Raw genomic sequence first — 24,965 nt, 5'->3', positions numbered from 1 at the left:
ATCATGATAAATAATAATTTCATTCATTAATTTTCAAAATAATGAACGATAATAATAAATTTATAGTAATCGTTATAATGATGATTACTATTAATTGTCAGTAATTAGTTGATTATTATTTACACATACAATTGACACAACCCATAAGTTATATAATTTTTTTTTCCTAATTGTTATCAATCTGATCATATTTAAATTGATTAGTTATTAACTCAAAATTCACACAGAAAAAAAAAATTAAAAACAAGAAAAATAAAAATTGACATAATCAAGATGATCAGAGATTAACAATTAAAAAAATCACAATTGGCACATTGAAAATAATTGAATCAAAATGTAAGTTGAGTGATAATAATAAACAATTAGCAGGTTAATTACAATTCATGATATTCATTGAAAACCTTAATTGTTGATACAGTAAATTAAATTGTTCCATCAGCAGGAGAAAAGTAATCAAGTTGATAGTTTGAATTGTTGCAGAAAAAAAATGTTACTGTTTCACAAAATGATGAAGAAAATGATGAGAAAGGAGTAGAAAGAAGATGAAATTTTGTTCGTTGAGATTTCTCATCATCTGAGAATCATGATCATGATGGAACCAGAAGAGATGGGAAGAGAAAAAAAGAATTTTTTTACAAGATGATGAGGATGAAAATCATATGATAATGAGAGAGAGATAAAGATGAATAAGTCTTTCACCGAATCGAATTTTTTTTTCTCGATCAATAAATGATGATAATAAGATGATATTGATGGTGAAACATTGGAAAAATCTAACAAGTTCATGATCCTAAATCGATTGCATTCAAAATTTAATGGGTTTGGTGAGATCGTCTCACCATTAGCCACGCAATTCACTGGATCAACATCCAATGTCAATTAATTATAATTATAATCATAATCATCATCATTACAAAGGATCCACACTTGAAAATTATATTAACCATAACAATATAATAATATCAGAGGCAAATATGATCACGCACATGGTTAGTATTTTGTTTTTCTTGTACTGTCATCAACTTGATCCTATTGTTGTTGTTGTTGGTGTTGATGGAGATGATGATGAAATTGTATCACACAAAAAAAACACAGAATTATCATAAACTGTAGTGACAATCAAGAAAAAACAGTAATTAAAACATTGGATGATCAAGTTATTACATATGAAACACACTTGAAAATAAAGGTTAATCTCCTTTCTGATTAAATCTCAAAGGATTTTGGTTAACCTTATATTTTTTACATCATATTAATATAAATTGATTTGTTAATGGTCAAGCTAATACTTAGAATGGTCAACATTATCTTCATTATCATTTCGATCATAATTCACCAGTTTTCATCTTTAATGTTAACTTTCAGGAAGATCTAATTAGTTTCGTTGATTCCATTTAGTGTATAAAGTGAATTAAAATAATGTGACTTTTTCCAATTGATTGGTTAATCTTTCATCTTTCCAATTGCTTTGATTAAGTTCAGATGAACAGTAGAATCAAGGAAAAGAGAGAAAACATCCTTGAAAGATTCTAAATTCTGAATTTTCTCATTCGATCTTTTCTTCCATTTAGATTATCGTCCATAGAGAAACAATTACTAAATCAGGCTTCTTATTGATTCTTTTTTTCACTTTGATTCTTTAAGTTATTTGTTCATGATGGTTATTCAGTTGGTGTGATGAAGATGAAGATGAAGATGACAAGATGATGATGATGAAAGTGGATCAATCGTTTTCGTCCTTCAAATGAATATCCTGAATGAATGGATTGAGTTGATTCTAAATAATTATCCCTTCATTTGTTATCCTTCATATCCTTCATATCCTTTAGATTTAGATTTTGCTTTTCCTCTGAGATATTATTTAGATTAATTGTTATCTAAATTATCCTAATAGTTAACTGAAAAAAAAATCTTAATCAAATGTTTGCCATTTAGATTTGGGTATATCCGATCCACCATTTAATTTAGTTTTATGAGACTTGTTGATAGATTGTTGAATTGATGGTTGGTAATTTGTTGCCACTTTCAGCCTATCCTTTGGTATTGTTAACTCAATTTGTTGATTACCAACACAATTTAAATCATTTCCATTAGTTTGATTCATGTTAACCATTGAATTGTTACCAACATCTTCCTGAGGGTAAGGATCCTTTTCCAGTGAGCTGTTTTTAATACCATAACCAAAATACATGATGAAACCTTTAAAAAAAACGAAAATAAATTAATCATTTACTACAATTAATCAACTAATTAAACTTACCTATAGTCATCCAAATTGAAAATCTAACTAATGTCAATATTGAGAGCCTAAAGATCAGGTAAATGTTAATTACGATGGCTAAAGCAGGCACAAAAGGGACTCCAGGAGCTTTGAATTTTAAATCGCATCTAAATTGTAAACAGAAAATTATAATTAATAAATCAACAAAACAATTTAAGTGTAAACAAAAAAATGATTGTCAACAAAAACAGTTAATCCAATTGATCAATAATTGCAATTAAAGGGTAAGATTAAAACTCTTAATCCTTAAAATAATATTAGTTTTCTGATGATGAACAAAAAAACAATGAGATTAATAAGATTTTTACACTTAAATAATTACAACAATTAAGTAATTACAGTATTAAGCTCAATGATTACTTATTATTATTTATTCATGATAATATTTGTTACTTATTAATATTTACAAATGGTTATTATTGTTGATCATTAAATTTATATTTATCAAGATAATTACAGTTACATTTAATTGTTATCATTAATCATTGACAAAATGAAGACTATTAAAATAAGCATACAATAAATAATATATGTAATAATAACGTTATAATTATCGTTATTTTTTCATGGGTAATTATCATGATTATCTAAATCATCTGAATGATTAAGTGTTAATAATCAGCTTGGAGGCAAAAGTTTGACTTTCACTTAACCTACACAAGTTTGACTATTAATATTTCAAGATATTATTAAATTACCTTACACCTTAATAGTAATCAAGTTTCATCTTCATGTTTTTATCATCATCAACTTTTTCATTATAACATTCTCACTGGGATTGTAATAATAATAACAATGATCAAGGTAACGGTAAACCCTAAAGGTAAATGAATTCATCCCTTTAGTTTTTTTTTGAATACTTTTCATAAAATTATTCACAACATAAAAGTAATAGACTATCTTGTAGTCATTTGTACAAATAGAAACTTGAAAATCTAAATATTATTACAACATTGATCATCAACAATCTGAATGACATTGGGATTAATGACATTGGCAAGTTTGATTTATTTTTTAGATTGATCTGTTGAATGAATCAATCAACATTCAGAGTAATTCATTGATAATATATTGAAATGGATTGGATTACATTTTCAATGGATTCATGATCATCATTGTTTTTATTGATCTTTCTCTTCCCTGTTCATCGAGTGAGATAGAAACGATTATACAGAAAGGAAATCAGGGAGAGAGAGAGAGAGAGAGAGAGAGAGAGAGAGAGAGAGAGAGAGAGAGAGAGAGAGAGAGAGAGATGTTTGTTTGTCTATGAATATGTATGGTTAAAGGTGAGCAAGAAAAGGTAACCATAGAGTCACATTAAAAAAAATACTCAAATCGAGTGGGAGTTTGATAAATAAAAACTCAACTACCTGAAAATTTCAAATGATAAACATTTGAAATCCTAAGAACCGTTATATTGATGATATTGTTTACCTGTTTGATGAAGGATAAACCTAATCTAAATTAAACAATAAGAATTGTTTTTTATGCATCTTAATGATACAATAACGATAAATATTGGCAACAATTGTTTTTTATGAGAGGAAGATATAAAAATACAATTCAATTTTAATCTAAAATCAGATATTTAGATCTTAATCTTAAGGTAATCGAGTAACTATCAACTCTTTTTTTTCGTTATATCAGAATTGTGAAATAAATTCAACATTCTCACCATTCTAACGATAATAATATTATTATCATGTTAGAATTGATTTGAGGTGATTTTATTCATTGCTATTTTTGTGAGACAATTTAGATTGTATTTTGATTGTTTTTACCTTCGATATCAATAACATCACAATCAGTAGCATTATTTTATCATAATGATTACCTTTAAATTGTTGTTGTTCAATTTATCTTTATCATTTGATAGTCATTGGTTTTATTATCAACAATGAACATTTATCACTTCTGATTATAATGATAGCGAATCATTAATTGTGGTGATTTTATGATTCAGAAGTCACAATTATATTACTAACCATATTGTTACAGTGAATTAGAAAATGATTGACAGTTGAATCAGATTCAATTAATCACAACCAATTTAACATTCAAAGAACCATGAGGAAAATTTGATTTGTTTTTAAAAACTATACAATGTGATGTGTAATTAAGTTGCTAATTAAGTTTCAACTGTTGCTGAATTGATTGTTTCGTTAAAAGTAATAGGATAATTATCATGATGGAATGAGATTAAATTGAGTTGGAAATAAAAGCTCATGCAAAAAGATAATTGTTCAAAGTAAATTGTGAACAATTTACAGGGAAGAGAAAAAGAAAATTCAATTTAAAAGTTTACTATTAAATATTTTGCTTCTTTTTCTGGGTTAATCATCAAAGGAATTTTAGTTTTTTTTTCCTCTTCTTCTTACCTGAATCCTCACTCACTGAATATCATGAAATTGTTCATCATGTGTACTCATTGTTCAATTGGCAATGTCTATACACATTCAGATACTTCATGAGAGAATGAGGTACAAAAAAAGCTAAACAAATTGAAATGAACCATGAATATTATCGTGATGTTACACAACCAGAATTTCAAAAGATTTTTTTTCTTCCTTTTTTACCTAACCCACTCCACCCTCTCTCTGAACCCACTTCCTATCTTATTCATAAATTAGCGTATATATTACTTATACTTATAGCTATGATAAGCCATTTCATGGTGGGATGAAAAATATTAGATCAATGGTGAGAACTGAATAATAATAATTCACTAATTCAAAGAGGAAAATATTTCATCTCATGCTTTTTACAGGGTGGAATATGTAACATGTTACTTAGGTAACGTTCTGAGATGAGAAACAGGAACAATTAATTTTTGTATTTACACTTGCATCTTGAATTGAACTTTGATAATTTGTAAATTGTTGCTGTCGATCAATTTAAATTGGGTTGTAATCAAGGTAAAAGAACCAAAGAAAAGGAAGAGACTAATTATCATGGTTGAAAAGAAGGGGGTTGAATACAAGGCGACCTTGTGGAGGAAAAGAAGACAAGATAATTCTGATGCTCAATCAGGGAGGAAATAGAAAAGAATAAGAAGAAAAAGTAAATTCTAAATGAGAATGAAAATTCCCTGATTGAAGGGAGAAGATAAGATGATAAGGTTGGAAGATAGTTCTTGTTGTTGTTGTTGGTATATGAAGGTAACAGGATGATGATGATGAGGAGGAAGATAAAATAAAGAAAAGTTCAGCTTCAGATACAGAATTTTTTTTCTTTCTCAGAATTCATAGCAACTTTCTTGATTTCTATCTCCATGTAAGTACCATGAGAGTTATAACTTGCATGTGAATGTCAGTTAAATGAATGATGATTCATTTTCCGGTATAAAGATCATCATGAGAATGATGTTTCTCTCATTCAAAGAAGGATAAATCATTGAGAGACAATTAACTTATCCATCATAATCATAACCATCATTTAAATAGAAACTGTTGATTGGGTTCAATTTAATGATTAGAAAATGATTTCCAATTACATGGTATGGAAAGTTCCAAATATTGATTTTCTTTTCAGTTTGATAATCAATTTAATTGTTCAATCAACAAGTTTAATTACAGAAAAAAAAGATAATCGATCAAAAATTTAAATTGCTCTTGATTGAATTAGACATTTTCTATGACACAATCATTGATAAACATTTACTAGTGATCACAATTAACATTATATTGCTAAAATTGGTTGAGATAAATTCTAAGACCATATAAAGTTCAATATGATTATAAGATTAATGTGAAACTGAATCAATTGATCAAATCGATTTAAGTTCATTCAACTAATCACAGTTGATTAATCATTATTAATGATAGGGTTTAGATTCACAAGTAATACCATGTTACAATTTGTATAGTTATTTTATGGTTAATATCAATTTGATTGTTAATTAAGATGAATTTAGTTGATTAACAAATCAAGAAAGAGCAAAGGTTAGAAAACTAATGACAATTTAATAAATTATTCATTTAAATTGTTCTGGTTCTTGATACATTCTTTTTACTAATTGAAAAGCAAGTTAATTTAAATTGCTCCAATTAGAAGTAGAGAAAACAATTAAGACAAATGGCTTGGAACTGAATATTCATCTTGAGCATTTATCTATTTTGAGTGAATGATAATTTTCTTAGACTATTTTTTACACCCAATTGATGATTTTATGATCAACATTATCATGATGATGGTGATTTGATTGTTCAATTGCTTGGAAAATATGGTTTCAGTTTTTTTTGCTGATATTCTGATTGTTTTGAATGAACAAATTTCCATGATGATGATGCTCAAAGATTCAGAAAAATCATCACATGTAATTTCAACCAAGTAAACTTTTAATTTCATCAACAATTACGATAATCATGATAATGTACAACTCATTAACGTTAATAACATCATCAAGTAATCAAATAAAGCACCAATGAGATGATTATCTGAATCTCTAAATGATAAGGAAAGGAAATGATGATTTGATGATCATGTTTATCCAATATAAGCAATATTATCAATCACATCTATCATTCATAATCATTTATAATCATTACTATCCAGAGATAGTATTAAATTCAACATAGCAATCAAATCAATCTAAATTTGATTCATCTTTGAATATATTACAAGTATTATAGTTGAAACTAATTCAATGAGTATCAATAGTTACATGACCAATTTGATTTCATCTCAACGTTTTTTAATAATCAAAATCCGATCGATCCAAGTTAATGCAATTCCATAATCCAACTAATAATGTAATTTATATTTAATTGTCTAATATATAGTCGATAAATCATCAAGTAATAAGCAATTAAATAGCAAATATAAGTAATCAAAGTAAATCCATATTGTTATAAAGATCAAGAGATTGTGAAAACTCAGGTAAGAATTTGGTCAGCATGAGATGGGCAAAAATCGTATGGATTAAAGGTAAGAAAAAGGAAAAACTAATCCACATCAAGGATAAAAAAAATAATAGTTTGTGATGGATTAATGAGGTTTACCTGTCAGAATCAATTTCTATCTAATGGTATAAGTATTATTATCGTGAAAGATGATGAAGAAAAAAAAAGTTGATTCTCTTTCGTTTAGTTTCATTTGTTATTTTATTTCAATTTTGTTGTAAAAACTCAGAATTTAAAGATTAATCTCCAAGAAACAATATCTAAGCTTTTCATCATCAAGTTAACTCCATGATTACAATTGAAATTCAAAGGTAACATGGTAACTTTAAGAATAAGCTGAAAGTGGAAAAGGTTACATATCAAAGTGTATGTAAGTTATAATAAAGATAAATACAGTTTCTTATGTGTTTAGTTTTGATAATTGAGATTTTATATTTATAAAGTTTTTCTCAATCATCATGTAATATATGAAAAAGGGTGTGGACCATGGGAGAGGTTAAGGTGAGGGAATGAGAATTTGCTACTGATGAGTAACAATCTGTGATGCTGATATTTTATTTATTATCATGAAAGTGTATTTTCAATGAAAGCATTTCAACTCATCATCCTCATCTTCCTCTTTTGCCTTTTTTAACAATAAAGTTGAAAGAGAATCACTCAGATTACTCATGAATCCTTTTTTTCTGCTTATTCTAAGCCAATTTCATTTTACCTGAGTTTTTTTTTCTTCATCATCTTTTATCATCTTAATCTTCATCTTTTCTCCTCACTCACTATATTTTAATTCTCTCTTTTCACTTTTTCGTCATCTTTTCCTTTTATCTTCCTCATCCTGAAATGATTTTCACGATAATTTGGAAATTGATCATTCCAAGATGATCAACCTGTTACCTGTAAAATGTTTTCTTTTTTAAGTTGATGATTGGATGACAAGAACAAGAACATGAAATTGGTCGAGAAGATGTAGAAAAAAGCTACTTAAAAATGTCTCATTTTCAGTTAATTAGGTAATCAATTTGATATATGTATGAAAGTAGAAACCGGAAAGAGGAAAAATCTAGAAAAGATTAAGAAAATAGATGAGGATGACAAGATGATGATACTATTGATAAAGCAATCGAGAAGTCAGTTAATCTTGAGATTACTCAGAAAATTTGAAACAAAAACAAGGCATCATGATAGTGATGATGATAAGATGATGATGAAATGATCAAGATAAACTTGTTATGGGAATTTGAGTAAAGACAGAGTAACAAGTATAATTTACCTTGAAACCTTTTCACTTGTTCAGTATTTCAGATAAAATTACACATATGAAATTTGGTAATCATGTTGTTCAGATGATTAAAGTTATCAATTTAACAGATGATGAACGAGTTAGGATGATAAACATATCGATACAGTTTAGAGAGAGAGAGAGAGAGAGAGAATCATGTAATAAACAAAAGGTGAGAAAGAAGAAAAGTTGATGAAGATAAATTCGAAAGGTCAAAGTTTATACTGAGAAAATCATATATTCCTAGGTGATGATTAACTGATTGATAAATTGAGTTCAATTGTGATGAATTATTAACCTATTTTAATTTTATCGATTGTGTAACTTGGGTAACTGTTAACACTGAGAATCATGTTGTTAATCATATTAATGGTTAATTCAGATTCAATTCATTGGAAACTATTGTTAATTTCATGTTATTTAAATCACAATTTATAATGGGCGTTGTTACTGGATTGAAAAGCATCATTCAAGTGATGGTTATCATCATCATCATCATTGATGATAATATACAAGTACAAGATATGTGAATGATGATAGCTTGTGAATCTTCATCAATATTAATGATTACAAGATGATTGTTAACCTTAATTTTAAATTGATCAATTCAATCAACTGATTAAATATTTCGCCTGATGTGATTTTTGATAAACAAAAAAAAAGCTCAGGTGATTAAAAATTGTAACTATTTTATGCTAATGTTATTTAGCTTAGTGACAATTTAAGTGATTAAATTTGATGAAAGTTAATTAAACAAGACTCTTTTTCACTTAGCTAATTAATTAATAGCAAATAATATGACAATGAGAACGATAATGAATATGAATAATTGAAATAAGTCATTGATAAAAAAAATTATCAACATCATTTATGTGTAATAATGGATACAATTGAATACAAAAGTGAAAGTGAGTGAAATGATAATATGATCAACCATTAATCTAATTGTTGAAAATCCATCAGAGTTAACTGTAAATCATTCAATTCATTATCAAGATTGTCATCGATTGTAATAATTAAAGTAAACATTATTCACTTTTAAATAAAAACAGAAAATCAATCCAAATAATCAACACACATACACACAAAGTATTAATACATGAGTGTATTAATTTAATCGATTTTCTAGTTCAATTAACTTGCAATGGTAAAGAAAAAAAAGCAAAAATAATAAAGGAAAACATTGAAACAATTAAAGGAAAATGATTAATATACATTGACCATTTTCATCAATTGAATTAATATAATGGATATTATCTGAATATGTGAACATGTAATAATATGATAGACAATCAGTTATTAAATCAATGGTATAATACCAAAGGGTGTAACTAACCTGATCTGAGGTTGCCTGGCTATGGCAAAAATACAGGCAACAATTGCCATGAAAGATGATATAAAGAGACCCAGAATCAGATGATTACCAGAATCCAGTGAATCAATGAACCAGGCAAGGATAACATCAAACACAATGGTAACTATGTATAGTAGTCCAACCAGTTTAATGACCAAAAGTCCAGTTTCATCGGTTGCAGGTCCATTAACTTTCCAACCATATGGGAAAAGGTACATACAAAATTTTTCATAATATTCCAGGATATTTGATCTGTGAACATTGGGTTTCAAGCATTGACCAAGTCAAATGTTGAGAGATAATATAAAGAGAAATAAAAATAAATTATTATCTTCGTTTTAATTGATTAGAGTTACGCAATTTAATTAGCATAGTCTTGGTAATTGGCTAAGTGATGCTATCCAATCAAATTGTTTACATTAAGTAAATTATATCATCAAATTAAACAGAAATGATGATGATGATGACAAGATGACAAGATGATGAGGAAAACGTTTATTTTTTCATTCTATTTCACTCTTTCTCTTCCTGGATTAATATGTATTGGTAACTTTTTTTTCTCTCGCTCTTATTGTTCAATACAATTACTATTTCCACATGAAACTTCCGGTTTCAGAATAACTGTGACTATTTTTTATTAGGTGGGTTGGATAATCTTGGTAATTTTGGAAATAGAGGAAAAAAATAACGTTAAAGGTTAAATATTAATAGATTGGAAATGTAATAATAGGAAAGGATGAGTGAGACTTTTGTGAGGGAAGTGATTTAATAGTGAAATTTGATGTTGACTTATTGTTGTTATGATCATCATGATATTCAATTGTGATGATTATGACATTGATCGAATAAAGAGAAAGATGAAAAAAAGGAGTTTGTGTCAACTGGAGTGGAAGGAGGTGGAGAGGACAATGGGATGGAGAAATGGTGGTGGGAGTGTGAAAAATGACGAAATAAAAAAATACTACAAAATGAAAGATGATTAAGAGACAATATAATGAAATAACATGGTAGCAGAATCTTTTCTTTCAAAGATTGTTCAACGTTTCAATCTATTTATATATCTTCAGGGAGAGAGAACGAGAGGGAGAGAGAGAGATACGATAAGGTGAAAGAGAATGAAGATAAGGAAGATGGGAAGAAAATCAAATTGAAAGTAAGCAGATCACACAGAGAGAGAGGAAAGGAAAAGTCAGAGAGAAAAATCAATTTCCAACATTGACATAGAATTCATATCGAATCAATGAACAGGGTAAAAGATTTTGACTGCAATCATCTTCAGCTTAAACCAGTAATTATACTGGTAGTTAGAGAGCTAATTAATCTGAGTCATGTGAAACTATTGATACCGATGTTATAAGTAAAAAGTTATTGTTATTAATGGATTATGATGAAGATAATAGTTATCGATTGATTTTGAGAGAGAGGAAAAGAGAAGAATATTATGAGTAAGAGCTGCTTTTAATCACAATTACCAATTATATTAAACTGTTGATTAATTGTGGCGCAGGTTAGTTTGATTGACAATCATCACTTCATCATAATTTATCACTATTATCAAGAACTTGAGACTTGATTAACACATTATACAAGTCACAATTTTTCCAATATTAACCTTATATTCAGAGTATTGGGGATGTTGAGATAGTTTCTATGCTTATAAATATTGTAATATCTTGGGAGTGATGATAATAATAGGAAGAGATAATGATTAAGATGATAATGATGATCAAAAATGGATTGAGGAACAGAGGAAAAAGAAGAGAAAAATGTCTACGATAACAGATACCCTTGCAATTGAAGAGGATAACAGTATATTTTATATGATAAATACATTAATCTTTCTATTGCTCGCATCATTATCTTTTCCTCAGTTTCATATCTTGATGTTGACGAGATGGAGAGGAAGATGATGAACAAGTCGAAGAAAAAAAAAAGGTAAACAACAAGTTAACAGAGTCTAAAACTCTCTACATGATGAAAAGGGTTTCAACTGATTGTAAGAATCAGATCTGAGAGAGTTGATCATTTACCTGGAATTGCAAATAAGTAAAGAAATTTAAGATTAACATTGGTTTAGTACGGGAAGAGAAACTTTTGCAATTATTAATAAGTTTAATATTCTTAAGAATAGTTTATAATGATGATAGATCTCTCTCTCTCTCTCTCTCTCTCTCTCTCTCTCTTTGTCTTTCTCTTTCTCTCTCTCTGTGTCTTTTTCTACATTTATCTCTATTATATTTTTCCAAAAAATTCTGAGCTTCGCTTGACTTTTGATGTTGAAAGTTCATCTAATGTTTCATAAGTTTCCATGTTTACGTCTGTCAAAATGTCATCTAATGTTGCTAACATCGAGAGGAAAACAGCATTTCCAAATCAAAACGATATTATTGATAAATATGTGTTTCAATTTTGGATAATCGGTTATAATGATAATGGTTACTCTTAATGAGATAATCAAACAATCAAATTGATTGTTGATGAGAAAAATAAATACAACTATTTCTGAATGAACATTGAGACACAATTGTCAATTATAATGGATAATAATCATTTCTTTTTTTAGATTCACGTAATCATCATTAGTTGAGCTTAGTTAATCAAATGATTAAAGTTAGATACAAAGTATCATTATACTAATTGTAATTACAAATAAGAAATTTAATGAGTTATCTTGATTATTGCTAAATTGTTGATCTTTATATTTCTCAATTTTCATCGTGTTTTGAATATTCATTTATTCATACTATGAAATAAATCATTGACATTAATAATTTACAAATTGCTGTTCATATCAAAGTATAAGATGATCAGTAAGATGTATGATTTTGTCGTAAATTTTTCAATCAAATATGATAGATAATCTCATTATCTTAATGAGAAATGAAAGACAATCAAATCAAATTTTCATCAACAATTAAGGATTTTTAAATTTCTCATTGAGAAGCAAAATCGCTCATGCTGGTTATTTAATATCATTATCATAATTTGGAAATATTAACAAGTAGGAATCATGATTGTCTTCATCATTATTAAGTTCTTGATCATTGAGGACATAACCTAGTGAATCTCATGGTGATGCATCAGGAAGCTGAATAACCTGAAATATTAACTAACATTGGCAGCATGGGAATATCTGATTATATTATCATGTTGAGACTGTTGAATATGAAAATAACTGTTACTGTTTTTGATTGAATTAGTGTTAGAAGTTAATATGTTGCTCTCATATATAAAAAAAAGCACAAAAATTTTCATGGGTAAAAAATTATATCTTGATAATTATTATTGATTAACCTTGAAAATGAATCTATGATAATATTATCATGGATAAAATAAAGAATAATTTTCTTTCATAAAGAATCCATAATATCATTTGATATTAATAAATGTAAATGGACCTTGTTTACCTGCTTTTTTAGGCTCAATCCTTTTTCTGATTTAATTTAATATTATAATTTAAATTGATATTATAATAAATTCATTAATTTTATCAATCATGAGGAGTATTCATTGAACAAACCATGTTAATGTTGGGAGTTGACAGATTTTTAATATTAAACTCTACCTCCTATTCATCATCAAGTGTCAATGTATTGAAATGTTTCAGTCTTCATGTTATTAATTTTATACTTTGATAATTATAATAATATTTAGATTAAATTAAATTAATACTATTGTTAATTATCAAAGTTTTACTTTTTTCTAGTTGTAATTTTATGTTCTTATTAATATAATGACAAATATACAATTACAATTCATCAATAATTTAGATTTTCGTGTAATCATAGATTGGAAATAACTTGAACTGATTTTTTTCCTCATTCTAGTTCAGATAATCAGTTATTTTCTTCCCAATAAATAAACAATCACGTTAAATGATAACCAACATGAGAAATCAAATAACTTTTTAGATCTGAAACTAAATATGAGTTATTTGATGCTCGATGGTAAGAAAAGGTAGATGAGGAATAGAAGAGAAAAAAAATAACAGAGAAATATGAATTTTCTGATGACAAATGGAGGAAAAACTGGTGAGAATATGGGTTTAGATTTCTCCCAGAAGAGATTCTTGTGGCGAAAAAAAAGTTAATAAGATGAAGTAATAAGAAACTCGAACGGAGAATAGATAATGTAAAATGATTCTTTCATTTCATCGTTCGTACAGTAAAATCTTAAAGTTATAAGGTTGAAAAGTCACTTTACCTTTTTCCGCTACTTCCACCATGTTGATAAGGAACTGATCCATAGTGATAACCCGCTGTTCCTGGTACTAAGAATTCATCATCTTTACTTTCCTGTCGAAAACAGTTTGGATCTGTATCATCTGATTCACTGGAATCGTATCGATTGGTTCGTTTGGTGTGAACTCGTTTCTCTTCACGGGTTACATAAGGTGTGAATGAGGGAGTAGTTGACATTATTGGACCTTGTGCAGATAAACCTTGAAAGGGTTCACGAGATGGTGTATGACAGGCTGATCGGATAGTTTCAGGTAAAAGGTCAACAAGATTTGCTCGATTGGGTTGATACCTAAGGAGTAGGACACAGGTTGAGACCAAAGTGTAAGCCATAAGTGTACCAATTGACATCATCTCAACGAGTACTTCAAGTGAGATGAGTAATGATGCAAATGCTGTACAAATACCGAAAAAAACTGTTGCAATCATTGGAGTACCGGTTGGCTGCCAAACTGATGAGAAACGCCGGAAGATGAGACCATCTTTGGCCATAGCGTAAACAACTCGCGGCATTGGAAACATTGAACCTAACATGGAAACCGTTAGACCAGCAAGAGCACCAATGGCGACCAAATCCTTCCAATGATAAGCTTCAACCGAGTTAAACATTTCAACTAAAGCCGAATCAACGTTAATCTGTTCCCAGGGAACCATAAGGGTTAACACAAGGCTGGAAGTGGTATAGGCTGTTAGGGCTATCAGAAGACTAGATATTATGGCAGTTGGAATTGACCATTTAGGATTTTCCGCTTCCTCTCCGGTTGTTGCAATGATATCAAAACCAATGAAAGCATAGAAACAAGTTGCTGCCCCGGAAAGAACACCGGACCAACCATTGGGCAGGAAACCACCATGTTGAGACCAATTGGTAAATGATAAATAGTATAATGAGACAACCATTATGATGGCCCATGAAGAGAAATTGATTAGATTTAGAATGTTGTTAACGAGAAGTGACTTTTTCACACCGGCCACCAGTATACCAGTCATTGCCAGGGTTATAAGGGCGGATAATAGGTCAGGTGAATGGCCACCAATACGGCCAAATATTGAGGCTGTAGCTGTTGTTACCGATTTATCGGCTAAGGCATTAAGACAAGCGGATATGGCACATGCACCAGCAGCGGTTCCAATTAAATATTCAAGTATCATATTCCAACCGATAATAAATGCGATAAATTCACCCACGGTAACATATGAGTACATGTAAGCTGAACCAGTGGTATGAGGCACTCGTACACCAAATTCAGCATAACAAACACCCGATAATAACGATGCTATTGCCGCTATTAAGAAAGATATTGCCACACCGGGTCCAGCGTATTTATGAGCCACCATACCAGTAACAAGGTACATTCCAGTTCCAACACAACTTCCAACTATATTTTTGGAAATACACCAAATGAAAAAAAAATAGAATTACAATTAAAAACAATAAAGAATACAAAAAATAACCCTGACAAAACAATGAAAATTGAACCAAAGTCAAACTCATTGTTATGTGTAACTACCATCGTTATCATGATCATCATCATTATTATTATCAACTAACACAATATACAGAATCTATTCTGAGGTATCATGTATATATATTTTGTATGCATTTCATGTTTATCTTCAATAATATTGTAATATCAATAATAATATGAAAGGAAATGTAATAATTGACTTTGACTGGGTCGATAAAAATAATAACAAAATGTCATTTGATGTGTAATTTTTCAAAGGTTCAATGGTGAATGAGAAAAATACAAAATGAACTTCATATCGTAGATGTTGATTATATGGGAAGCAGATTATTGAATGAAATGAAGAATGAAAAAAATAGTAATAAATTAGTTTTGTTAGTTAATATTTTTCTCATGATAAACACAAGATTTCATGATGATAAGTCTTGAATTGATTTTGAATCCCAAATGATAATAATTTAATACATAATATTTGATGTATTTAGGGAGAGAGGGAAAAACTATTCTCGACAATATTAAATAAATCAAATTCTGTTTTTTTTCTGGTAAAAAGCTCGTCATGATGATGAGAAAAGAAAAACTTAACATAAATCATATTAGTTTTTTCGTCACAAACAATGGATACAGATTGAAATTCTGGTGGAGAAAATCAATCGTTCAAATTGAATATGGACTCTATGTATTAACCCCCTTCTTCCTCTCACTCTCTAGCTCCTTCTCTCATCTTCATCATCGTAATCTTTTACATTGTACATTAGATTTGTACTTTAGAAACTATGATGAAGATATAACCTAGAATTGGGTTATCATGGAAAGATAAAGATGGAAAGATAAATTGTTACATTGAATATAATGATGATGATGAGAGAAAAAGGTAAGACAAAGATGGAAAATATTGTAACATTGAAAGCATGATTCTTTTTTGAGTAGACGTTTCTTTTTTTGAGAGAAAAAAATGTTCTAATTATATTTCCAGGTAAAGTAAAGCAAAAAAAGAGAGATAAAAAAAGTAAATTGAAAAGGTAAAGTAGTCTAATGTTGTTATGTATAAGGATGATGTCCCTTTTTTTTACCTGGAGGGAAAAAAGGCTCAGGTATTTGATGAAGATTGAGTAAAATGATGAAAGTAAGGATAAAATTGTAGTAATGATAATCAACTTATCTAAGGATATAAGAAAAATCTCAAAATATAAGTTGAGGATATTCATCAAAATGATTCCCTGTTCGTCTTATTCGTAAAATTAATATCAGATGAATGTCTTCTTACCTCCAAGTGATGTCAGATCCAAAGTGGTCAAGCATTTCTGGACAGGAGAAAAAAGTATAAAAACATTATTACTAATAACATCTATTATTTATGAATAAGCATCTTTTAAATAAACAAAATCGTCATTAGTATTTGAAAACATTAGAAATCATCATAAAGGTACATTGAAATGGATTCTGACGATAACAAGTAGATCATGAAAAAGCCTTAAAGGTTCAGTTTCATGTTGCTGTCGATTTTATCATCATCATCATCATCTTCTTCTTCTTCTTCTTCTTCTTCTTTTTCTCTTTTCTTTACTTTTTTTCAATTTACTTTTTCATCAACCAATTTTCAAGCAATTTCCCTTCAATACCCACATACAGAATTATATATCTATTTACACACTGATAATGATTCTGATTGAGTAGACAACATATAATAATAATGAAATATTTCTCTGTAAAACATTTATGATCATTGATAACTGATTTTTACTATTTTGTTATTTTGTTAACGTTAACACTATTCCAATTGTTTCTCAGTCTCGACCTGGAAATTGTTACCTGGACGTTTTTTTGCTTTCTCTTCACATTCTCAATTGCTATTCAACAATATAATGTGTTACTTTTTTTCACTTAAAATAACAGAAAATTCAACCTTTCGTTAGTTTGGTAACATTCATTTTCATCCATTCAACTTAATACACTTAACTTGTCTACAGTTTCCTTCTTGTTTTTTTTCTTCATGTGTATTTCTCAACATTCTGAAAAAACTTCTTCTTCACTCCCATTTTTACTCCCGATACAGTTTCTACTTCTCCCTTCCTCTTCTCTCTCTCTCTCTCTTCTTTTCCTTCCTTCCTTCATCTTCTTCTATGTTATCATTATTATTATATCATGAAAGATTCACATTATGATGATAATGGTGGCGTACAAAATGTAATATATTATTTTGGTGACACAGTCAAGATAAATTATCAACTATTAACCCATAGAATTGAGTTTTTTTGTTAATCGGATTTACCTTCCCTCAAATAATCATTTAGGATTAAAACTTATGCTAATTTCCCACTGAATTAGTTATTTTTTGTTGTTTCTTCTATTACTTACCTTTAATTTTCGTGTTGTCTCAATCTCTATTTCTGGTTCCGGGCTTTTTGTCCTTATTAGTTTACCTACTAATATGATACACTGTCTTTTCAAATTTCTCAATGAATAATTAGAGTCCATAGATGATTTATCAGGTTCCATGGTTTTAATTACTTGTATTGTATTATTATTATTGTTGTTGTTGATACTTTTGTTTTCTTATCCTCTTCTTATGTTATGCCTTTTGTTTGTTGTTACTTTGCAAAAATGATTCTGCTTTTGTTATTTTTCCAAGATGATGATAGTGATGAGGATGATTATTATTCTTATAATAATGATTATGATGATAATATGAGTCTTCGTTGATGTTATCCTAAAGAAGCAAAGAAAGAGAAAGAGAGAAATGTTAGAATAAGTGAAAGATTGTGCAAAGAGTTTGGGAATAAGATGATGTTTATGGTGGTAACTACTGATGATAATGATGATGATGAAGATGAGGATGAGGATGGTGGAAATAAAAAAAAAGAATAAGGTGAGAAAAAAACTCTCGAGAAAACTAAGTAGACCTGAAAGCTATTGGATCAACTTCATGGTTAAGAGGTAGAGTGAAGAGTCCAACTGGATGAATGAATATTACTTTGCAATCGTTTGTTGATCCATTTGTATACTTATATAATGTACATAATATATACCGGGTGGTTAAACATTTTTCTCAATGAAATAAACTTACTGGTCAAGAATATGGAAGCAATAAGAAGAAGAAATAAAAATATACAATACATAATATTAATAAAGATGATGATGATGATGATGATGATGAAGATAAAGAGGTAAAAGATGAATTGAATGATAATGGTAATGATGGAAAGCTCTTGCAATGATGAGTCTCTCTTGTTAATTACCCAAAGGGAATTAATCTGGAGGATGAATGAGAAGACTATCTCTTGACATGGGAGTAAAAGGAATTGAAAAAGACTCAAATCGTCATCTTTATCATGCCAATGATGATAAAATATAACAAGGAAAGAAAAGACAGAGAGGCAGAGGAAGAGAGAGAGAGAGAGAAAGGTTAAGTTGATGAATGAAAAAATTTCAAGAGTGAAAGAAAATTCCTTCAACTAGAGACCGTACACTTGACTTGAAGAGTAAAATTCTTAGGGAGTTTTTTCTTGCTCGAAAAAGATAAATATCGTTATGATCATCATAGTTATCATCATCTTCATCATTCTAACTTGGAAATATGTTGAAGATGTCTATGATAATGATAATCATCATCAGTAAGCATCATCTTTATCACGAAAAAATTGAAAAGGATGATTATTATGATGATGAAAGGAGGAAAAACTAGTAAAAAAAAGAGATCAATATGAAATGACAATTGGAAGATGATTACTGATGATATATTGATGATAAGTCCAGGGAAAGGTAATATAATTATAAGTTAATGGAAACATAAATACCTGTTGTTGTGATATGAAATTAATCAACAATTGATGATTACAATGTATATTTGAACAAACTAATTCTGCAATCAGCAATGTTGATGATGAGATCAGGTAGCGATTAAAAATATAAATTGTAGAGTAAACTTTTAATTATTGATACAAAAGTTGATCAATTTGAAGAAAAAAAAATTTTCTACCTCAATTAATTGAGATAAAAACACTATTTTATATTATGATGGTAATCCAACTGATTGAGTTTAATTTTGTGTGCACATAATTGTAAAGATTAAAGCTTTAGATGGAAATTAAATTGTAAGAGTTAATAATTAATCACAAACAATATGGAACCATTTTCCTGGATTTTCAATGTAGGAGAGAGTTGATGTGTTGATGATGTTTTCGTTGATTTGTTGAATGGGTCAAAGGTAAATCCTGATTGTAAGAGAGATGATAATGATGATGATACACAAAAACTGGTTAACACAATTAACAGGAGGGAGAAAACCAGAAAATGTTAACAACAGCAGAAAGCAAAACAATAGACGATAATCAGATTACCTCAATTCAACAATCCAAATATTTTTCGGTTTTCCAAATATTTTTTGATTACCTTGGTTGTTTGGTGAATTATTTATTGATTGGATAGACACAGGGAGAGAGAAAGAGAGAGAGAAAGGAGAAAGAAGGAGAAATAAAAGGATAGAGCAAAAATCCAATGAATAAGGAAGATGAAATTAGTGAATCATGAAATTCAAGAGATTCTGTGAATATTTTTGAGAGAGAGAGAAAAAATCACTGTAAAAAGAGTTGATTCACTTTTGTTTGTTTCTTTGATATTCCTGACATGAGATTCACAGATTTAGATTTGGGTCAAAGTTGAAAGTGATTACACTTTGTGGGAAGGATTTTGTACCTTTAAGATCAGCATCATGATAAAATATCGTTAATCCTGTTGTGATGTGAGAAATACATGCTGTTGGTGATGATATTTGTCGATATCATTTGAAATTGATCACAATGTGTGTGTAAGAAGATCAATGAACGAATCAAGATAATAAGGTGATGAGAAAGGATTACCACACACACACACACACACAGGATAGAACAGAATTGAATAAAGAAATCAGATCTCTTAAGATATCACAAAGTGCATTTCTTTCAGTTTATCAGGTAAAAATATCACTTTAAATCAACAGGAAGAAAAACAAAAACACAGGTAAGTCAGAATTGGAAAATCAGTTCTCGGTTAAACGTTCCTTAGACTATCGATTTGAATTAGTTGCGCCTTTTTAACAGACTTTTTTTTCCAGCCAAAAGATCAATATTTCAACCAGCAATTAGAACAATTCTTAAAGAAAGAAAGAAAGAAAGAAATAAGTGAATCAACAGTCATTAATCAGGTGAAATGTTTCAAGAGTTGAGAAAATAATTGACACAATTTAACGGAAAATCGCGTGAACGCACTAACAAGAAATAATCACTTGGTATATATACGGGGTGGCGATCGTTTTATACATGGACCTTTACCATGTAGTCCATGGTAATTTTGAAACATCTGAACTCCACTTTCTTGCTGAAGAGTCCATGATATCATATTAGGTTATATATATGTGTATGTATGTATATTATCACAGGGAATAGAACAGCAAGAAAAAAAAATCCAATGTTCAGTCAGAATTACATGGAGCAAGAAAAAAATAGAAAGACACAAGTAAAGCTACATAGACATGCTCATATCCATAAGCAAAAAGGTAACTGTAAATGTTTCCATGTACTAAATTGTCCAAGGTAAAACAATAATCTGGAGGCGCCATCACTTGCCATGGAATCAGAATAATCCATCCAAATTTTTGGAATCTCTAAAATAATTAAAGAAAAGAAAACAATAAGAAACAATAACATTTACCATTTGATAGATTGGAAAAATGAAATTACCTATAAAAGGGTTAACCCAATGTGATCAATTGTAACATTACAATATCAATCTAATTATAACTTAATTGTCTATGTAAATTTACAGCAGAACAATTGTCAATTTAAGTTATAATTAGATTGATACTGTGATGTCACATTTAATTGGTGATTCACTAATTAGATTGTATTTAAATTGGGTCACACCTATTCAATCAAATAGGAGATGAGTGAAAAATAAATCATTAGGTAGATTTAATTTTCAATACAAAAGAATCCTTGAAATGTTGATCAGGTAAAGCATAAGGTTTAAGACCTTGTAGAATCAATAATTGTCACAAACAACCAATTAACAACAATTAACAGATTAATAATTCTCACAAATGATTGTATTGAATGTCAATAAAGTAAATTAAGAGTGACAATCAAGTTACACTTAATTGAGCCAAACGAAAAACAGAAAAGAACATGAAATCACCAAAGATTATCAACCAAATAGACTTAATTTTAAATTCCAAATGTTATCCAGTCTCCCAGATGAACGTGAAACAATTAAATCAAACAAAAAGAATTCAAATCAAACCGAATTAAATTAAACTTGAGAAGAATAAAAATTAATTGCGAAAATTTAGAAAAACAATTTGATTTTTTTTCTTTTTTTCTAGTTAGTTTAATGTTCCCTAGATGGCGACACTTTTTCTTCTCTCTCTGGTTGTTTGTTTTGTTTTGTTTTCTCCCCTTTTGGAAAAAGCGGTAAAATCTTTTTACTTTGTTGTGAAATTTTCTCTTTAATTAATTAATTGTTTCGCCTTTTTCCCCTCAATGTTTGTCTTTAATTAGTATTCTAAATGTTTAGTTAATCGATTCGTTCCACTTTTAGGCTCACCTTCTTTTTCGTTTGTTGTTGAATCTGGTGTCTTTTCCTCTTTCTTCTGGTATCATGGATTCATCTGCATTGTCTATTAGTCATGATTATCTTGACATCGATTCCATCATCGCTTTGAGTACTAAGGTTACTACTAAAATGGAAGCAACTGTGGCAGGATTGGGCTTCATTGATCCAACAAGTGATTTGAAAGATATAAATAAAAACACTAAACTAGAATTGCCTCTTTGGTTAACCCGTGAATTGTACAATGATGGTTTGGTTTCATTTGATCTTCCCAAGGGTTACAATGAGTCTTTCCGTGAAGTTTTAAAGGCCGGAGCTGAGGTTGTTGATCTACATCGACTTGGACCTAATTTTTATCGTCTTGGACAATTTTTGGCGGCCATGAATTTACCAGAAAGCTGAAATAGCCTCCACTTTGGTGGAAACTTTTTTCCAACGTTATCGTAAAATCTATGATTTCTCAACCAATTCAACAACTTTTTCATCTCTATCCACAGGTTAGCTATTAATTAGATTCTCTCATCATTTATTTATTAGTTTTCTTTATATTATAATCTTTATGTTAATTTATTTTTTAATATTCACTTTCAGATTTATCTCAATTCACTGGAAGACTTGATAATGAGGAGAAAAAATTGTTTGATGAAACTTTCAAAGCGATGGAAAAGTTCAAATCATGGCAAGACCGAAGAATTGAGAAAATTCAATCCAACGAATTAGTTAACAAATTGAGAAAACGGAAAAGAGCTGCCATGGAATTGGATTAGTTTATTACTCGATTAAAATTCAAAAATAGGATCAAAATTATTTGGAATATGTCAACTTAATTACAAAAAAAAAATCTCTCAATCAAATGTTTTCCATTTAGATTTAGGAATATCAGATCCACCATTTAATTTAGTTTTATTTGACTTGTTGATAAATTGTTGATTTGATGGTTTATTTGATGATTGATAATTTGTTGCCACTTTCAGCCTATCCTTTGGTATAGTTAACTCAATATGTTGATTAGATGATTGGTAATTAGTTGTCACTCTCAGCCTATCCTTTGGTATTGTCAACTCAATTTGTTGATTTGATGGTTGATAATTTGTGGCTACTTTCAGCCTATCCTTTGGTATTGTTAACTCAATCTGTTGATTACCAACACAATTTAAATCATTTCCATTTTTTTGATTTATTTTAGCTTTTGAATTGTTGTTACCACCAACTTCCTGGGGTAAGGATCCTTTTCCAGTGAGCTGTTTTTAATACCATAACCAAAAATCATGATGAAATCTTTAAAAGAGACAAAAATAAATTAATCATAAACTCCAATTAATCAACTGATTAAACTTACCTATAGTCATCCAAATTGAAAATCTAACTAATGTCAATATTGAGAGCCTAAAGATCAGGTAAATGTTAATTACGATGGCTAAAGCAGGCACAAAAGGGACTCCAGGAGCTTTGAATGGTACTGGTGGTGGTGGTGATGGTGTTGTTGCTGTTGACGATGGCGGAATTAATGTAATTGTAGTTGCAGGTCTTAATTGCGTTTTTTCATATTCACAAAGTTGACCAACAAAACTGAAATTTGGTGAGATTTTTGGTCGTTTATCGGCAACAAATTTGAACGCATCATCGAAATTCATTTTTTTACTGAACATGAGATAAGCAATGACGATAGTTGGAGATCTTGATATGCCAGCATGACAATGGATTAAAACAGCACGTCCTGATTGTCGAGCTTCCTCTGGAATAAATAACATTAAGAGAAAATGAGTTTCATCAATCTAAAGTCAATTGATTGGAAAAATTTTCGGCAACAAATTATTTCGCTTTTTTCTGAAATACTAAATGATTCAAATGATGTGATCATTTGATTGTTAAGTAAATGTAGTGTTTGTATCAATACAATCAATTTAAGATACTGAGAGATGAAAAAAAGTTTCACCAGATTCAATCTAACTGGTGGTTCTATGGGAAATGACGGGATTCGGCCTGATATTCAGAGAGAGAAGATTCGGTTCAGTGTAATATAAATTCAAAGTACTTTTGTTAATCACTTTGTTCATTTTCTAAGTTATCTTGTTGATTTGTCTTCTTAAATCGACAAATAATCGCTCATTTATAAAGTAAACTGATCAGCAATTTAATTTGTTCTTTGAATGCAACAAATGGTCACAATTAAAGATCGAGAATTTGAAACTTACCGATAAATTTGAAAGATTCTTCGAAATACTGGACTAAGTTCTGGTCGAAAGAGTCTCGAGCAGGTATTCTCTTATAATGAATGGAATGGTTTTCACCTTCGCCCGGTAGATCGGCCGTAACATTGAGCACATAATAAATATTGTGACATTTTAATCTCTCAGGATCTGAGGCATCGGATTGATCACCAAGGTAAAGATAAGGTAAGATTAGTGTACCACAAGGAACCATGTTAATGATAATTAAAAGGATATGATGATTAACTACAAACAGAATAAAAAATAAATAATAAACAATAACTTTTCTTTCGTTTGTCAATTTGACGAGATTAATGTCATCTGACTATGGAAAATGTGATGTGATGTATGATTCATTCTCAAATGTTGATGAGTAACATAGCAGATGATGAAGAGAAGAAAAGTGAGAGAAAAGGAAGAGAAAAGGAGAGAGTGAGACCGAGAGAGAAAGAGAGAGAGAGTCGAGTGAGTTGCATCTGAGTGAGAAGACGGGAAGAAGTGAGCAGAAGTAAAAACTGACACATAACCATGGAAACACTCACTCATTCATAGTAAACTACAGCCACTTGTTAAATGATTCACGCAGTTAAATATAATCAATGAGAGAGATAAAGTTGATGATAATTAGTGAGAGATATTAATTAGTTCCAG

The 24,965-nt window shown here is 29.3% G+C and overlaps 3 protein-coding genes across 5 annotated transcripts; 1 reads left to right on the top strand and 2 right to left on the bottom strand.

Annotated features, from left to right (window-relative positions):
• Window positions 1–1,812: 1,812 nt before the first annotated feature.
• Window positions 1,813–21,845, bottom strand: LOC128395436 (probable cationic amino acid transporter). Of its 3 annotated transcripts, XM_053355864.1 has the most exons (10): window positions 21,237–21,845; window positions 20,215–21,160; window positions 19,860–19,911; window positions 19,317–19,774; window positions 17,878–18,229; window positions 16,787–16,823; window positions 14,016–15,429; window positions 9,795–10,064; window positions 2,261–2,388; window positions 1,813–2,199 (listed from the first exon to the last, which is right to left on the bottom strand). In XM_053355864.1, exons 5-10 carry the CDS (start codon window positions 18,016–18,018, stop codon window positions 1,913–1,915), a joined length of 2,277 nt encoding a protein of 758 aa, XP_053211839.1. In that variant the 5' UTR covers window positions 18,019–18,229; window positions 19,317–19,774; window positions 19,860–19,911; window positions 20,215–21,160; window positions 21,237–21,845; the 3' UTR covers window positions 1,813–1,912. The 3 variants fall into 3 exon arrangements, with proteins under 3 accessions (XP_053211839.1, XP_053211838.1, XP_053211840.1); XM_053355863.1 differs by having other exon boundaries at window positions 19,317–19,911; XM_053355865.1 differs by lacking the exons at window positions 20,215–21,160; window positions 21,237–21,845 and having other exon boundaries at window positions 19,860–20,062.
• Window positions 21,846–21,943: 98 nt separating this feature from the next.
• On the top strand, window positions 21,944–23,421 carry LOC128395441 (DNA replication complex GINS protein PSF3-like). The gene is given in 3 exon segments (XM_053355872.1): window positions 21,944–22,502; window positions 22,504–22,601; window positions 22,696–23,421. Coding segments are annotated over 3 exon segments (624 nt in total). The 5' UTR covers window positions 21,944–22,152; the 3' UTR covers window positions 22,872–23,421.
• On the bottom strand, window positions 22,853–24,732 carry LOC128395440 (dual specificity protein phosphatase 10-like). Its single transcript, XM_053355871.1, has 3 exons — window positions 24,300–24,732; window positions 23,444–23,839; window positions 22,853–23,382 (listed from the first exon to the last, which is right to left on the bottom strand). The coding sequence occupies exons 1-3, from the start codon at window positions 24,526–24,528 to the stop codon at window positions 23,282–23,284; spliced, it is 726 nt and encodes a 241-aa protein (XP_053211846.1). The 5' UTR covers window positions 24,529–24,732; the 3' UTR covers window positions 22,853–23,281.
• Between the last annotated feature and the right edge of the window lie 233 nt (window positions 24,733–24,965).

Source organism: Panonychus citri, unplaced genomic scaffold, assembly GCF_014898815.1.
Source record: "Panonychus citri isolate SS breed McGregor unplaced genomic scaffold, ASM1489881v1 Contig00141, whole genome shotgun sequence".
NCBI lineage: Eukaryota > Metazoa > Arthropoda > Arachnida > Trombidiformes > Tetranychidae > Panonychus > Panonychus citri.
Note: the sequence above shows the minus strand (reverse complement) of the source record. Positions and strands in the feature narration are given on the sequence as shown.

Coding starts and splice junctions, on each gene's coding strand:
- LOC128395436 (XM_053355863.1), bottom strand. CDS start 18,018: ATGGAACCTGATAAATCATCTATGGACTCTAATTATTCATTGAGAAAT. Junction 16,824..17,877: donor AGACAACACGAAAATTAAAG/GTAAGTAATAGA, acceptor TCTCCTGTCCAG/AAATGCTTGACCACTTTGGA. Junction 15,430..16,786: donor GGATCTGACATCACTTGGAG/GTAAGAAGACAT, acceptor CCAAAAATATAG/TTGGAAGTTGTGTTGGAACT.
- LOC128395440 (XM_053355871.1), bottom strand. CDS start 24,528: ATGGTTCCTTGTGGTACACTAATCTTACCTTATCTTTACCTTGGTGAT. Junction 23,840..24,299: donor AGAATCTTTCAAATTTATCG/GTAAGTTTCAAA, acceptor TATTTATTCCAG/AGGAAGCTCGACAATCAGGA. Junction 23,383..23,443: donor TTCAATTTGGATGACTATAG/GTAAGTTTAATC, acceptor TCTCTTTTAAAG/ATTTCATCATGATTTTTGGT.